Here is a 16,772-nt window from a genome sequence, read left to right on the forward strand (position 1 = left end):
AACTGACCTGAGTTCCTCCAGCAATATCCTGTTTGTCCTGCTGCGTTCCTTCAGCAGATTGATTTTTGTTCCTGAATGCAATAGCCAATTTAGGAACATATTCCCACAAACAGCGAAATCAGTGGCGAGTTGATTTTTCTTTTGCTCCAGTAGTACCAGTGGACTGAAATTGGACAGGGCACTGGGAGACAAACGGGTATGGAAATGTTATACTTCTGCGGGTGTTTAAGCAGCTTGAGCACTTATAAATCTGTAATATTATACCAACTGTTTCCAAAATTGTGGTTGCTTTTTTAAGGAAGTGAATGCACCTGCCATTACAAAACATAAAGTACAAATTTGTTGGCTTTACAGTATTTCATAAACACAGTTTCTGCTTTCTACAAGTGGTCCTTCATTGTAATGGTATGTTTTGACTCTTTATCCTAGTTAAAAAAGGAATATTTTTGTGCACAGTAATACCAATGAATTTGGTTATTATTTATTTGGTCAGGCAGTGTTTGATTTTATTGATTATTTGGGAAATTCTATGTAAAGTGCTAGTGCGTGGTTAGGGTTAGTACTCTTGGAATTTTTAGGGTCTGATTAAAATGTTCAAAACACATGTGAATTAAGTATGTGTTGAATGTAAATCATCTTCATTTGTACTAGTGCTTTTAAAACAATGTTAAAGTTGTTGGAGTGCCCACATCCTTAAATTTATTCTTGTTGCATATTTTATACTTCATTAATAGCCCCTTAATGAACTGCCCCCCCCCCTCCCCACCCCCGCCAAGGTAACTGACAAGATTCTTCAAATGACTTTAAGGTTTATTGTTGCATTAAAAGAACACAGTGGTCTGTGAAATCCTTTCTTGTACTGAAACAGTGGATTAATATTTAGAAAACAGATATGCCATTCAACCTATTGTGTATGTTTGTAAGATGTCAAAGTCAACCACCCTAATCAACTATTCAGCACGTTGTCCTTGCCCTTCAGGTCAGTACTCAAAAATTAAAATGACTTTTGGGTCCAGAATTCACTCTCGCCCCTAAAGTTGGGTACGAAGGCTTCCAAGGAACTAGTCCATACTGTGTTCTCCCCCTTCAGGAACACCGGAGCATGAACATTTTCTTGGAAGGGGGCAAGCAGTTGGCATGGTGGAACTCCCGTATTGCACGCTGCCTGGATTTGCTAATGCCCCCTTGGTTAGGCCCAGGAGTAAACCAATAATGAGGACCTTTGACCTGCCTACCGCAAGAAGTTAAACTGCAATCCTAAAAGGAAGGGACAAGTGAATGGTTACAGTGATTTTAATTTAAAAAAAAATTAGACACGCAAGAAGTTAAACTGCAATCCTAAAAGGAAGGGACAAGTGAATGGTTACAGTGATTTTAATTTAAAAAAAAATTAGACATGCAGCATGATAACAGGCCATTTCAGCCCATGAGCCCGTGCCACCCTATTAACCTACAAACCTCAGTACATTTTGAATGGTAGGAGGAAACCGGAGCCCCTGGATGGGCTGAAGTGTGTTTATTTTAAAATAAATGTTGCAGGTAAGGCAGATGGATATTACTTGGAATTATGATGATGTGGCTGTTACAGAGACTGGCAGCTCAATGCTTCTGGGTTTAATTCTTTTAGATAGAGAAGGAGGTAAAAGAGGTGGAGGCATAACATTGCTGATCTGGGAGGGTGTCACAATTGCATTCTGAGGACAAAATAATGGACTCAACTAAGGCAAGGGGGTAGAATTCAGAAATAAGGAAGGTGTGGTCACTGCTAGGACTAATTTAAGCCTCCTAGTAGCAATTGAGTGGTGGAGGAACAGATTACAGTGTGGACAAATTATGGAAGAGTTACAAAAAAACAATGAGGTTGGTCACATCATAGGAAGCTTTATTCTTCCCATTATTCATTGCCATTTGGACATTAGGAGACCCAAAAAGGGCTATGAAATGCCTGGTGAGTGGATTAAGGACAATCCCAAGGCATTTTATATTTGCCCCTCATCAAGGAATGAGCAAAATGTAGGCAGACACCTGAATAAAACAGAATGAAGGTGTCAGATTTCCTTCTCTGGAAGACGTTAGTGAATGGAGCAGACTGGGTGGGCTGAACTCTGGCACCTGCCTATGCTTTGGTCAAGCTATATCAAGGATAATGTTTGACCTGCTGAGTTTCTCCAGCATTGTGTTTTTACTTTAATCATGGTGCCTGCAGACTTTTGTGTTTCACCTCTGGTGTTCTGCAGGCATCTTGTGGTTGGACCTCTGTTGTTTTGTATTACTTGGTTGAAGAAGTTTACAGATGATACAAAGGTTGGTGGAGTTGTGAACCGTGCAAAGGGTTATCAAAGAAGACAACAGGAATAAATCAGTTACAGATATGGGCAGAGAAATGGCAGGTGGAGTTTAATCTGGACAAGAGTGAGGTGTTTTACTTTGGGAGGTCAAATGTAAGGAGAATGGCAGGGCTCCTAAAAACATTGATGTACAGAGATCTGGGGGCCCAGGATTATAGCTCATTGACAATGGCCACACTGGTAGATAAAGTGGGAAAGGCGAGGTGTGGTATGCTTGGCTTCATTGGGCATGGCGTTGAGTATAAAAATAAGGCGGCCCTGTTGCAGCAATATAAAACTTAGGTTAAGATGCACTTGAATGCTGTATGCAATTCTGGTCACTCCAAAACAGGAAGGTTATGGAGGCTTTGGAAAGGGGACAGAAGAAGTTGCATGGTTTAGAAGGTATAAGTATGGGGAGAGATTTGATAAACCTGGGTTGTTTTCCCTGGACCATATTAGGTAGGCTAAGGGGAAAGCTGATGGAGATTGATATAATCGTGAGAGGGTGAAGAGACAAAATCTTTTGCCCAGGATAAAAGCATCACATGAGAGGACATGAGTGGTTTGCAACTTTTTTTTTCCCACTCACATACCACCTTAAGTAATCCCTTACTAACCACAGAGCACTGATGCACCCTGTCAAGAGCAAGCAGCAGAGATTTAATTTTCTTTTTAATCTATTTTTATTGATTTGAAAGAGGAATATGACATCATATATTGAACAAAAAAAACCGTCAATCTTAGTGTTAAAACTCAGAACATGAATCTCATTAGCAAATTGTACATTATAATGTACACAGTAAATCACGTAAAAAAGAAGTTAATTTGGAAGAACTTTGGTTCATATCTATCATTGGAACAAGTTTCTGGTATGATAAGTACTTGTGTAAAGAAAAAGGAAAAAGCAGAAGTTAAGAAAGATAGTAGAGCAAGAAAAGAAAGGAAAAGGAAAGAAATCCACCCCATACTAATCTCACTCCTCCCAGCAAAAGAGTAAGCAAGAAATCGAGTTCCGGCCTCCACGCAACGAGCAAGTAACCCACAGAGCACTCAAGCCTATGTCATCTAATTCTGATAGTAATCCATGAGTGGACCCCATAATGTATCAAATTTCATCTAATATTCTCCAAGCTCAAACAATGTACCCAATCCATATGAGTCGTTGGTGAGCGATCTTTCCATTTAATCAAAATTGGTCATCAATAAAAGTAAGAGCTCCAACTCTTCTTTGAGTTAGATTCAAATAAATATTTTCCTGTTGACAATAACCAAACAAAACAATGCAAGGGCAAGGATCTCAATTGACCCTGAGAATCTCTGCTAAAATTGTTCCCCAAAATCATTCAGTTTTGGACACTCCCAAAACAGATTTAAGTTGGATTTATTTTTTGGCACAAACGTGGGCTGAAGGACCTGCTCTTACAGCTGTGATGTTCTTATTTTAAAACAAAATATATCATGACTTCAGATCTATGCAGACTATCTTGTTTTCAGGGTTCTGCTGATGCTGAGCAATGAGAAGAGATAATGGGCGGGGGGGTGGGGGGGTCCTTTTTCCTGTGACAGTCCTAGCCATGTTTACTACCCTCTTTAATCCTAACTTTCTCATGGCATCTACATTCTCAACCAGTGAGATGGAAATCTAGCCTTATTATCCATCCCTATTCATTGGTGAACAGTAACTGTTTAAAAAAAGTGTAAAACTCTCGGATGGACCACTTTCAAATTGTCAAGAATTTCATGATTTCAGAATTGGACCATGATTCCGGGGAGAGGGTATAAGTAAAGGATCCATTATTGTCACTTAATGGACTACATGTAGAATGTAACATGCATAAAGTTCTTCAACTTTGTCCAGTGAGGAACGAACTTGTGACCTCTGGTTATAAGGATTTTAAAGTTGTTCAGTTTGCTGAAATGGGATTGGATCCCCATCATAATGCTTATTTCAATTAGTTTTCTCGTGCACCTCGGAATTGAGAATGAGTTCATTCCAGTTTGTGGATTCTGAATGAGGGAACCATACATGGGATGGGGGGGGGTGTTTGATTAGGCAGGTGGGTGGTAATGTGTGAAGTGGTACCCCCTTTTGCAATTTATATTAGGCTTCAAATGTGTGACTTCAAGGTTCTCAATACCATCTTGGATGCTTCTACATTTTGAGGAATTGGGGGAAGAGGTTGTGCAGGAGCCAGTGGTAATGTTACATTTCATCAAGGAAGCTTGAATCTTTTTATCGTAAAACAACATACAACTTGTGCATTTTTTGTGATTCCAAAGTTTGCTGGTTTTGTCACGTACAATATCATTATCTATTTTGGAAATCTAAATGTGTTAAGTATTCGTTGATGGTTAACAATCAGTTTACTAATTTCACCTCTTCTTTCCCCAAAACCAGGCAAAATCCTATCAACATGACAACAGCTTCCACATCTAAACCACATACAACATCTGATAATACATGCAGTATTTCAACAGAAAAGGCTGGCCAGGTAACCTATACGAGGATGACGTTATCTATAAAAATGGTTTAACATTTACAGTTCTTGGGAAGTTTTGATGGTGGGGGTTGTGCAATGTGGTGGACACTCCTTATTTCAAATTTTCCTTGAATTTGAATTATTAATAAAGCTGAATCTTTATTTCATTTTGCTTTGTGTTAGTTGTGAGTAGGGCCAAATAAAAACCTTTATTTTTGGAACTTTTTTTGACTAAGAATAAAAGCACGTGTGCATATTTAGTGTAAAAATGTTTTACTACATTTAAAATGTGCGTGATCTGATTTGTTTTCCTCTTTAGGTAAGGCCAAAGGTACTTCTGCTGAACATTCTACATGAAGCAGGTGCATCAGGGGAAACCTTCACATTGAAGGAGGTAAAACAGTAAAATAATATTTTAATGATATCCATAAATCTTTGAAATGAATGTGCAAATTGTAGGCATGTATAATTTTGAATATTTTGTAGAAAGTGCAGAATAATAATCCGTTCTTTTGAAAGAGTTTGCATCTCTTATTTGGCTAAGGTAATTTGTGGGAGACACTTTTCAGAGCTCGGTGTATTTTCAAGCAGCTGTGAGTGAATGAGTGAACTATTTTGGCAATTTATTTGGTGGTTCACTAGTATAATTCTGGGAATGAAAGGAGCGTTTGAGAGCTCTTGGACAGTATTTATTGGAATTTAGAAGAATGAGGGGAGATCTCATTGAAACCTTTCCAATGTTGAAAGGCATAGACAGATTACATGTGGAAAGGTTGTTCATCATGGTCGGGAGAGTCTAGGACAAGAGGGCACAACTTCTGGATTGAAGGGCATCTGCTTAGAACAGAGATGCGGAGGAATTTCTTCAACAAGAAGGTGGTTAATCTGTGGAATTTGGAGTCCAGGTCACTGCATGTATTTAAGGCAGATATTGATAGGTTCTTGTTTAGCCAGGGCATCAAAGGTTTTGGAGAGAAGACAGGGCAGTGGGGCTGAGTGGGAAAATGGATGAGCTTGTGATGAAATGGTGGAGCAGACTCAATGGGCTGAAAAGTCTGTTTTTCTGTTCCTATGTCTTATGGTCTTGTATTTGATCTGCAGTCTCTTGTGACTCCTGCAGTCAATTCATTCTTATTTTCTTTGTTGTTAATTTGCTTATTGTGACACTTGCATAAACAAGAACCTCCACTTGTATGGAATTTTAACATAGAGAAAAGCATCCCGAGCTAAGAAATGCTACACAAATTTCTTTCAAGGAAATGGGGAGTTGTTGGGGTTGATGACCTAAAAGATTAGATTTTAAAGACAAGCAAGGGTGGTGAGATTTAATGGGAAGACCAAAATTGACAGTCTTGGCAACTAAAAGCTTTGGTGGGGTGGTTTAATTTTGAAATGTCAAGTAGCCAGAACTAAGGAGATTTGAAATTTGGAAGGGCCTTTGATACCATGAGCCAATATAGGTTGCAAGTCCAGGGATCATAGGTGAATGTAACTTCAAGCAAGAAACAGATTTTGAATGCACTTAGGCTTTTAGATCACACAGGTCATGAACTTGCTTCATGTATATTTAATTATTCCATCTGGAAAAGATATATAGCTCACCCTTTGCCCTTCAAGGAGTTTTATGATCCAGGACGTCGCACAAAAAATGTTTTCTATTCACTACCAATAATATTATTTTGCTTCCATTAGTTCAGGTAGTTGTAGGTTCTAAAATAGAGCTCCAGAAACCTATCCTTGAAGAAATAATGTAGATGTAACACAGGACTGCCGGGCAGGCAAATAATAGAAGGAATCCATCCAAGTGTTTCCTATCAGTAAATGAAGATTTTCCACTTTCGTTGCTTGCTGAGTACCTCTAGTGTCAAAACTGGGTCATTGTCACAATGACTGGCCTATATCAGTTGCCATAGGACTTGATGTTAATGAGTTAGTGATGGTGATGGAAGTACTTTGCAAATGTGAAGACTAAAATCACTCAATCAATCAATGTTTGAAATATTGTATTAAATTGATGTTCGGTGAACAACTTTGATTCGCTGTTAAAATTAAGTAATTGCCCTCTTCTCGTGAGTGACAGATTCGTCAAATAACTGTACGCCGAGTCCAAACTTGAGCTCCTGTTCAATTCCCTTCACCATTTCCACATAGGTGTGTTTGTCACTTGTTGCAACACATCATTTTCCTCTTGGAACCAGCAGAAACATTGATTTTTTTTTTCCAATTTTAGGTAAACCCCTCCTTTGTCTGTTTTTGTTGTTTCTATCTCTTTAACTGCTCCTATTTTTGCTTTTCGAGACAACCTTACCTGCTCAAAGTGGTTTCTCCCTCTACTTTTCTTTCTCCACATCTTCCCCTTCTATCCATTACTCATCATATCTTAGTCCCTCTCCAGCTTCTTCTACCCTTGATATAGTTGATATTTCACCTTCCCACATTTGTCTCAGTAAGAGGGCCTGACCTGAAATGGTGACTGACAATATTAGAACAGAGAACATTGCAGCACAGTACAGGCCCTTCAGCCCTTGATGTTGTGCTGACCTATATATTCCCACAAAAAAGAAAAGTACTAAACTCTTTCTACCTCATAACCCTCTATTTTCCTTTCATCCATGTGCTTCTCTAAAAGTTTCTTAAATGCCCTAATGTTTCAGCCTCCACCACTATTAGGTATTTACTCCTGTGTGCTTATAACATGGTCACTTTATATACTGTGTATCAAGGGGAACCATTTTAGTTCTGGATTAAAGAATGAAAGAAGCACCACATCTCAGTGTTCAGTGTTTGTCCTTGAAACATCAAATACATAACAGTGACACCAAGGACCTCTTGATAGTCCAGACCTTGGAGTGAAAATTTAAAAGTGAAATGCAAGTTCATTCTCACAGTGGATATCACAAGCACAACCACAAAGATCAAAGAAAAGAAGATTCAAGGTGGCGAAGGCACAGTTTGGGCAGTTCATGGGGTCAGAAAAAAACTGGTATGACTACGTGGAACAATATGATCATCACTGTGTAGCCCATAATATTAGTGATGCTACGCCTATATGGTTCTATTAATGGAAAGAGATCGCTGTTTTTAAGCTAAATGGGCAGTAAAACTTTTCAACTGTTAAAAAATCTCATCGCTCCTGAAAAATCTGTATCTAAAATTTGTGTACAGTTGTAGGGGAACATCTAAGTCCCAAACCACCAGTTGTAGCAGCAAGGCAAAGATTTTATTGCAAAGTACAGATGAATCTGTAAGTAAATATTTGGCAGGATTATGTAAATTTTCATGCCACTGTGAATTTGGTTAATTCTTAAACGATGCATTAAGAGATCGATTAATAATGAGCTTAGCCGACCGCAGTGCCAGACAAAAGCTACTAAGTCAAAAAAGAGAACTCTTAATTCTGCATGTGAGGCATCCTTGGGTTTCAAGATGGTCGATAATATCGTGGACATCTGCCAAGATGATCCCCAAATTTTCCCACCGAAACTGCTTCCGCTAAGGAAAAGGCAACACTACGCCTGATAACTAATATTTCAGAAGGTCTAGGTACTATCTATGTGACAAAGAGGGCACATCAAAGCTGAGAAACAAAGGTAAAAAGAAGGGGCAGAGATATGAAAAATGCCCCCACTGGAATAAGAACAGTGGAAGAGAAGGACCAAAGCCCGAGCACTGAAACAAATGGTTCAGAAGAAGATGAGATATTTGTGGATTTAAAACTAGAAAATCAGAATTCTATTTCAAGGTGAAAATCAACAATGAACCTCTTCGAATGGAGCTGGACACAGGAGTAGCAGTTTTCGCTGATGCCATTAAATTTAAACGATGACCCCTGCCTCACTTCGCCATTAAACAGGTCGACAAGAAGTAAAAGTCCAGCTGCGCCAAGAGTCACATATCTGGGCTTTACAATTAACAGTGAAGGAGTAAGAATGGACATTGCTGGCACCAGTCCGCAGAGCACCCTGCCCCACAAACTGAGCTGAATTGCAGTCATTCCTAGGCTTAGTTAGCCATTATCGGAAGCTCATTCCAAATATGTCGACGTTGTGCAACCCACTAAACCAACTGTTAAAAAGAGACCTGAAATGCTACTGGAATGACGAGACTAGTTGCACTGTGGATCGCTTGAAAGAAATACTAACGTCAAGCAACCATGTTCTCGTCCACTATGACCCAAACAAAGCAGTTAATCTGATAGTGGATGCGTCACCAGTAGGATTAGAGGATTAGGAGCGGTGTTGTCACAAGTAACTGAATAAAGGGAACAACCAGTGGTTTATGCCTCCAGAATGATGCACAACTGGAAAAAGCAGGTCTTGCCATAGTGTTTAGTGTCAAATATTTCCACCAATAGATTGGGTGGGTGACGACATGGGATAACAAAATATTCAGGATCAAAGAAAAAAATGAGTTATTATTAAGGCAATGGTTAGGAGGGAAACCTCTGTTTTTGAGAAGGTTCACATTGGTGAGTTTAAAAGTGAGATGGACTCTGAGTGAAGAGAAGGTGCCATTTGCTGTGTCATTCAATGAGAGAGGATAGGATTCAGAATTCCATTTATTGCCATAAATGCAAAATACACATTTGTTTTCCTTTGTCCTGTAAAGATGCACAAAGAGACATCATTAATCCAGCGCCCCTCTCGAGACAAGAAAGGAGAGTCTCTCCAGTGTCATCATTGCCATTCCTGCAGTACCACATCCTCCAGTGCCCTCGTAACACCCGTAGCCACATCGTCTGTTTTCCTGCAGTGAATGCATGCTCGAGGCATCCATGCCACCGTCCTTGGCCTCTGGTTCTGAACCTCAGATACGGTTAAGAAGCTGTCAGTGCCCAAGGCCTTGCTCACAAGTCCGGGTCCCAATACCTGGTTCCCACAAGCCAGCACCCTGGTCTGGGGTAACCGTTTACAGCACAGAAACAGGCCATGTCGGCCCTTCAAGTCCGTACCGGTTCACTTGAACAACTCCACTAGCTCCTCCAATCTGCTGCAAATTTGATTATTGCTTATCAGTCCTGTAATGAAATAATTATTTGCTCTAACTATAGATTGTGTTGATATGATTTAGTTAAAGCCTCTGTCCCAGTTCCTCATTTTGTTTTTTGTAGGTTCTGCACCACCATCAGAAAAGAATGGCATGTTTCTGACCTCACTGTCATTTCTGACTCTTCCCTCAGGCTTGATCTGGCAAACAGACGAGAAGTTGACTCTGTTTTGCAGATGCTTATTAACCTGTTGGATAATCCCTGCATTATCTGTGAGGGTGGCATGGTTAGCATAGCGGTTAACGCATCTATTACATCGCCAGTGACCCGTGTTCATATCCGACGCTGTCTAAGGGGTTCCTGCGTTCTCTCTGTGAATGTGTGGTTTCCCCCACCCAAACACACCGTGGTTGTAGGTCAATTGGGTTTAATTGGGTGGCACAGGCTCGTGGGTCAAAAGGCCCTGTTACTGTGCTGTAGGTCTAATTGAACAGTATTACTCATTAAATGAAAGTGTTTCCAGCCACGTTCTTATCCTGAATAACTTTTATTTTTTTTTAAATCACTGGATTTTGAAGCTCATCTTAATTCTTGATGCTTTCCTTTTCAGGTAATGTATTATCTTGGTCAGTACATAATGTTAAAGCAACTCTACGACCAACAACAGCAACACATTGTATACTGTGGAAATGATGCTCTTGGAAAAGTATTTGGAGTTCAGAGTTTCTCAGTTAAAGACCCAAGGTAAATATTTCGGGCTTTAAATTCTTTTAATGTTTTCTGGATAGCATCAAGACGATATTGAAAGAGGAGGGTAGGGTGAAAGATCTCAGGCCTGAAACATTAACTGCTTCTCTTTGCAGAGATGCTCTCAGACCTGCTCGGTGTTTCCAGCATGTTGTTTTTTTTATATTGCATTGAATAGGGTTCCAGAACAATTTAGAATTTCCACTGCTTTTATCTACTTTGTTGTATACTTATTATTATTATTACTTGTAAAACTCAAAGTATTGAAAAAAATTTCAACCGCTTTGCATTTTAATATGCCCGTTTAGAATGTTTTTAATATTTGAAACATGGATATCCCAGAGGCCATCCATTTCAATTCCTCATCCCACTCCCTTGCTAATATGCCTGTCCATGGTCTCCTGCACTGCCAGACTGAAATTGAAATGGGTGGCCACTGAGAGACACACCTCATCTTTCATCTGGGCACCCTCCAGCTGGCACTGTCTCTATATTCTGAGTGAGATCTTTTTTTTTGCTTATTACTTGAAGAAAGTGGATCAGGTCCAAAACGTCGACCATATAGATGCTGCAATACCAGCTGAGTTCCTCCAGCATTTTGGTGTATTTTCGTGTCTCACAGCAGATTTTATCTTTCTGCTTTGGAATCAGACTTTTTTGTCATGAAGCTATCTCAAAATTTGCAGCGACATGACAGAAGCAAATGTTGCTATAAATTACATTTTTGAAAAAAACAATTAAATTAGTGCAAAGGAGGAGAAAGTGATGGTCATTACCCATTCAGAAATCTGATGGCAGTGGGGAAGAAGCTGTTTTTGTACCGTTGGGTGTTTTGTCTTCGGGCTCCTGGACCTCCTTCCCAAAGGTAGCGGTGAGAAGAGGGCACGGCCTGGATGGAGGCTGTTTTCCTGTGTCACTGCCTCTTGATGAAGTGAACTTTGATGCCCTTGATGACACTGGCCCAGTTCACAACTCTGTGGCCTTTTCCTGTCCTGTGCATTGACACCTCCACACCAGTCAGGGATGCAACCAGTCAGGCTGCTCTCCACAGTCCACCTGTAGAAAGTGGCAAAAATCTTTGGTGACGTCCCGAATTTCCTCAAACTCCTCACGAACTATAGCCGATAGGTAGACCTTGTAACTTTCTTTCCCAAATGACAGCACTTGGTTTCGTTTGCCTTTGTTCAATGGTGCTTTTTAATTATTTTGCAGCTTGTCTTTTTAATTTAAAAACTAATGCACCTATTTTACAAAGATTTCCTTGTGTTTCTTGATGTGATCGGCCTTTTGGCTAAGATGAAGTGTAGTGTTTCTTGATGTGCCTTCATTAGGGCAGCACGATTAATGTAGCGGTTAATGTAATACTGTTACAGCATCATCGATTGGGGCCTGGGTTTGAAACCCATGCTGTCTCTAAGGAGTTTGTACGTTTTCCATGTGTCTGCATGTGCTTTCCCCTGGGCCTCTGGTCTCCTCCCATCATTCAGAACATACCGGGGGTTGTAGACCAATTGCGTTTAATTGGGAGGGTTGTCCTTACAGTATGTATGTCTAAATTTAAGATTATTATATCTTGTTACCCTGATCTAAAGTCTTCAATTATCTGGATGGTTTTAAAAGCAAAATTTATTTGTTTTAATTGACAGATTATGCCAGTTAATCCCACTTTTCATTTACATTCTGAATTCGGCTTCAGCCTGGATTTAAATTTCAATCTTCACTGACAATTGCAGACATGTTATGTTGGGGGAGTGAGTTTTGCTTTGCTTGACTTTTTTTTATAAAGTGTACATTATATCATATCTATGTATCTGATTTTTTTAAAAAAACAATAAAAAGATTGAAAAAGATACCTGTAAATTGACATGGCAAAGCAAAAATTCAAGATGAAAGGAATCTGGAGCAGGAAATGAGCTACTTCAAAGAATAATGACACATGGTTATTATATCTGGATAGATGTAAAAACATAAGATGATTAGATGCATTTAGCTAATTAACCATCCCAAAAATACTTCAAGTAGTAAGGTTTAAAACATGCAAGTCAGAACATAAAAGTCTGCAGGCACTGTGGTTGAAGTAAAAACACGATGCTGGAGAAATTCAGCTGGTCAAACCGTGTCCTTTACGTAGCAAAGATAAAGGTAGATAGATAGCCCTTCAAGGTATGAAGAAATGTCGGTAGGCGCCCAAACAAAATGGTAGATGGGGGAAGTGGTAGGGGGAGGAGCATTTTCTCAAAGTCAAAAGATAAAAGGTGGATAAGGGAGGGAGAGCATGCCAGGAAGCAGGGAGGAGGGTTGGCTATGAATGGAGAGGGAAGGGTATGAAGAACTGGAGGAGAGAACACAAGGGGAAAGGGGAGGGAGGGAGGGAGGGAGAATAGGCTAGCAGAAAGCAGAGAAGTCGATGTTAATCTCATCCATTTGGAGTGCCCAGATGGAAAATCAAATGTTCTTCCTCCTATTTGCGGGTGGTTGATGCACTCCTGATGCAGGTCTCAACTTAAAATGTCAACATCTCTTCATGTTCACAGATGCTGCTTGACTGGTGACTTCCTTCACTAGTTTGTTTTTTTTATCAAAACAAAATGTTTACTAAAACAATGAAATGTTCACATTACTTTTTTGAGGTTTGTACTTTTATCTTTGATAAAGTTGATTCATTAGGCATTCTATCATATGGTGTTGCAATCTGGCAAGATATTGTTGAGAAATGTGAAGTTTGAGTGAAATGAGTTGCAGTACAGGGACAAAATGTCAAGCAGAGAAATTGCACCGTTACATGGCTATATTTGAATTTGCGTCAAAAATTCACTGTTGGATTGGCAGGCTCCTGTGGTGATGGTTATTTACTGGCATTGTTTTTTAGCAACTTGTTTTGATTTCAACATGAACGCCAAGGTTTTACATCATGGATGCTTCGGAAATAAATAGTTACGTTCTCTTAATCCATTGCATGCTGATTGAAATGACAGTATATCTTGCTGTATTTAACCACAATTTTATTTTCTTACAGCCAGTTATACGAAATGCTTTCAAGAAACTTGATAGCTGCAAGCTTTCAAGGTATGTATATGATTTGGGACTTTGTCATTCTACTGAAGTGTATACTTGTTCTTGTTTCAACAAGGCAAAGATTGAAGCTCATGTACAGATGGAGAAAAAGTAGAGTACAAATGTGATTAAGCAATCCCATTCAGGTATTGACAAAAATGAAATGGTGGATTTATCAGTGTACAGTAATTAAGATTATTCCAATTAAGTATTGTTTTGCAGAACCGTGACCATTTGAAAAGAAGGAAAGAGAATAAAAGTTTTCAAGAGTATGAGTATTGAATGAAGGCTTACAGCTAAATAACTACTTGTGCACGTTTTGATCTCTTACATTATCCTGCGCTTGTTAAAAAATGGGTGAAACGTCAGTGTGTTTGGTCTGCAGTTTAATGGAAAGAGAAATAGCATCTGAATGATTGTTTCTTTTATCCCTGTGCATATCAGTCAACAGTTTGTTGAAACCTTGTGGATTGAAAGTATTCAGATGTTAGGTTTTCAAAAAATGGTATCTCAGTCATAACCTCATGAGTATTGCCATTTTATTTTCCCTTTTAACTTCCTGCAGAAACCAACCTTGTATAGAAACAAACAAATTAGTCAGTGAATTGTTGGAAATATAATATCAGGTGTTTTTTTTTCCCATCTTCCTTTTTTATTTTCTTAACTCAGGCTTTATTTCTCATTTTGACATCTCTTCTGTTTTCACAAACCTTGAATCTTAAGGTGATGCATTGCAATCATATCCTAATTCCTCTTGTTTTCTTACCGACTGCAGCTTGAAAGACAAAATAAGTGAGGTTGAAGAGCACAACAAAGGTTTTAACTAATCAGTCAGACCATGGTTCCTTTTTAGCAAGTTCTTAGCCAGTATATTTTTGAAAATAATTTGTGTGTTAAAGGAACACACGGTTAGCATAGCAGTTTTCAAACTTTTTCTTTTCACTCACATCCCACCTTGAGTAATCCCTATGCCATCAGTGCTCTTGTGATTAGTAAGGGATTACTTAAAGTGGCATGTCAGTGGGAAGAAAAAGTTTGTAAGCCACTAATGTGCACGGTTTCAGAACTCCAAGGGAAATGGGCCAATGACAGTTTTTCTCAAGCAAGATATTTCAGTGACGATTGGGTCGAGAGCAGTGGTTCTCAACCTTCCCTTCCCACTCACATCCCACCTTAAGCAATCTCTTACTAATCACTGAGCACCGATGGCATAAGGATTACTTAAGGTGGAATGTGAGTGGAAAGAAAAAGTTTGAAAACCACTGGGTTAGTGCAAAGCTATTAGAGCGCCAGAGACGGGGGTTTGCGAATCCAGCGCTGTCTGTAAGGAGTTTGTATGCTCTCCCTCTGTCTGTGTGGGTTCTCTCTGGGTACTGTGGTTTCCTTTTGCCCTCCAAAATGTATGGGGGGTCTAGGTTAAATTGGGTGTAATTGTGTGGCACAGGTTTAAGTGGCCGGAATCGGCTTCTAATTTAAATTTTAAAGATGAATATAATGGATATTTTCTGAGCAGAGAATTACTAAATTAAGAAAAAAAATGTTATTTTATATGGCTTTGAGACTGGATTAGTGCTAGAGTCTAAAGATGCTATTATGCTGTTACAGCTGTTGTGTGCTGTCTGAGTGCATGCAACTTATTCAGTTGAAACATCCAAAGAGCAATGAACTTATTTTGATTTAAAAACCCTGTGACTATTGCTCCAGTTCTTTACCCTTGACTCTGCACAGTTTCATCATGGAGTGGGTTATATTTGAGTACTGTATAGTGGCAAGTTACTCAGCTAAACTCATCGGAATATCGACCATATTTTCATCAGAGATGGTGGGAACTAATAGCTGAATGAAGTTGATGTCAGCCAACCAAGGTGGATAGGTTTGCCGCTTGTCACTGTTATCTCTTTGGCAATAACCAGCTGCCTTCAAATTTTTGTTATCACGTGGAGTCCAATGGCTGTGTGAATTGGCTGTAACTTCCTCAGCAGGAAAACCGAGGAATCTGCCCAGTGATTTCTTTCATATGACTAGATGCATAGGACCTGTATGAGGGCAGAGACCTCTTTCACTAATTGGATAGCACAGATAATGTAGCAGTTAGTGCACCACTAATTATAGTGTCAACGACCTGGGTTTGAATCTGCCACTGTCTGTAAGGTGTTGTTCTCCCCATGACCGTGTGGATCTCTCCTGGGTTATCTGGCTTCTTTCCCCCCCCCCCCCACCCGACTTCCAAAAATGTATGAGGTAAATAGGTTAATTAATCACATGAGTATATTTTGGCAGCATGGATTTGTGGCCTGTGACTGTTGAATCTCCAAATTAAGAAAAAATCAATTGATTTTAATGTATTTTAATTTTGCGTCCCTAACCATTTCTACCTTTTGATGTGTATTACTTTTAGTTTTGGGTCATTTCTGAATGTCAAGAGCATTCAAAAATATTCAAAGTCCCTGATAGATGTGATGGTTTGCTAAGATCAGGCATGTTTAGCTAGCTGGCAAAGTTACTTATCCAGTTGTGTAGTGAATGGTTGGTCTGGGAACTGCTTTGCCCATGTCGGCAAGAAATTGCAGAGTGTTATGAACGCAGCTCAGGGTATTGTGCAAACAAACCTCCCTTCCAGACTGTACCTTCTGCTGCCTCATACCATCCTTCCCTCTCCCGTCGGATAGAAGATGCATGAATCTAAAATCGCACACCTCCAGATTGAAGGACAGTTTCTTTCCTGCTGTTAACAGACCCTTGAACAGGCCTTCCATCAGCCTTGCCCTGATTAACCATACTTTTCTCTATATACCATGGGATTTTTTTTGTTTTGTTGTAGCACTGTTCTCCATTTGTTTTTATTCTTGCACTTCCTGCTGTACAACATAGAGGTTTACTTGTCCAGATGGTATGTAACAGTTTTTCACCCTATCGTTACACACTTCAATAAACAATCAAATCCCCTTCCTCCCCAGCCCTCTTCCAATGATATTATTTTTTATATGGCCCTTGTGGCATGCTGGCCTTGACACTTTTAGATGGGGGTGAGTGGCAATGGTGGCCAATTTTGAGTGCGACTTGACTCCTGTGAATCCTGTAAAAGTAAGTACGTGCTGTGTAGCCCAGTGACGAGCAAGGTCTGACCACCGGCTGCCATTTCTGACCCATTGTTGTGGTTGGTTTGTGCTTTGT

At 39.6% G+C, this 16,772-nt stretch overlaps 1 protein-coding gene across 5 annotated transcripts in view; it reads left to right on the forward strand.

The window, feature by feature from the left end:
- Nucleotides 1-16,772, forward strand: part of LOC138765220 (protein Mdm4-like) — a 29,699-nt gene continuing 12,927 nt past the window's right edge. The window contains exons 1-5 of one of the 5 annotated variants that reach the window (XM_069942195.1): nucleotides 1-196; nucleotides 4,729-4,822; nucleotides 5,130-5,204; nucleotides 10,408-10,541; nucleotides 13,561-13,610. In XM_069942195.1, the coding sequence (XP_069798296.1) occupies nucleotides 4,745-4,822; nucleotides 5,130-5,204; nucleotides 10,408-10,541; nucleotides 13,561-13,610 (337 nt within the window). In that variant the 5' untranslated portion in view covers nucleotides 1-196; nucleotides 4,729-4,744. Of the gene's footprint in view, nucleotides 197-341; nucleotides 406-4,728; nucleotides 4,823-5,129; nucleotides 5,205-10,407; nucleotides 10,542-13,560; nucleotides 13,611-16,772 lie in introns of those variants that run through there. The other 4 variants (XR_011358531.1, XR_011358530.1, XM_069942193.1 and 1 more) reach the window with 4 other exon arrangements.

Source organism: Narcine bancroftii, chromosome 5 (genome assembly GCF_036971445.1).
Source record: "Narcine bancroftii isolate sNarBan1 chromosome 5, sNarBan1.hap1, whole genome shotgun sequence".
Classification (NCBI taxonomy): domain Eukaryota; kingdom Metazoa; phylum Chordata; class Chondrichthyes; order Torpediniformes; family Narcinidae; genus Narcine; species Narcine bancroftii.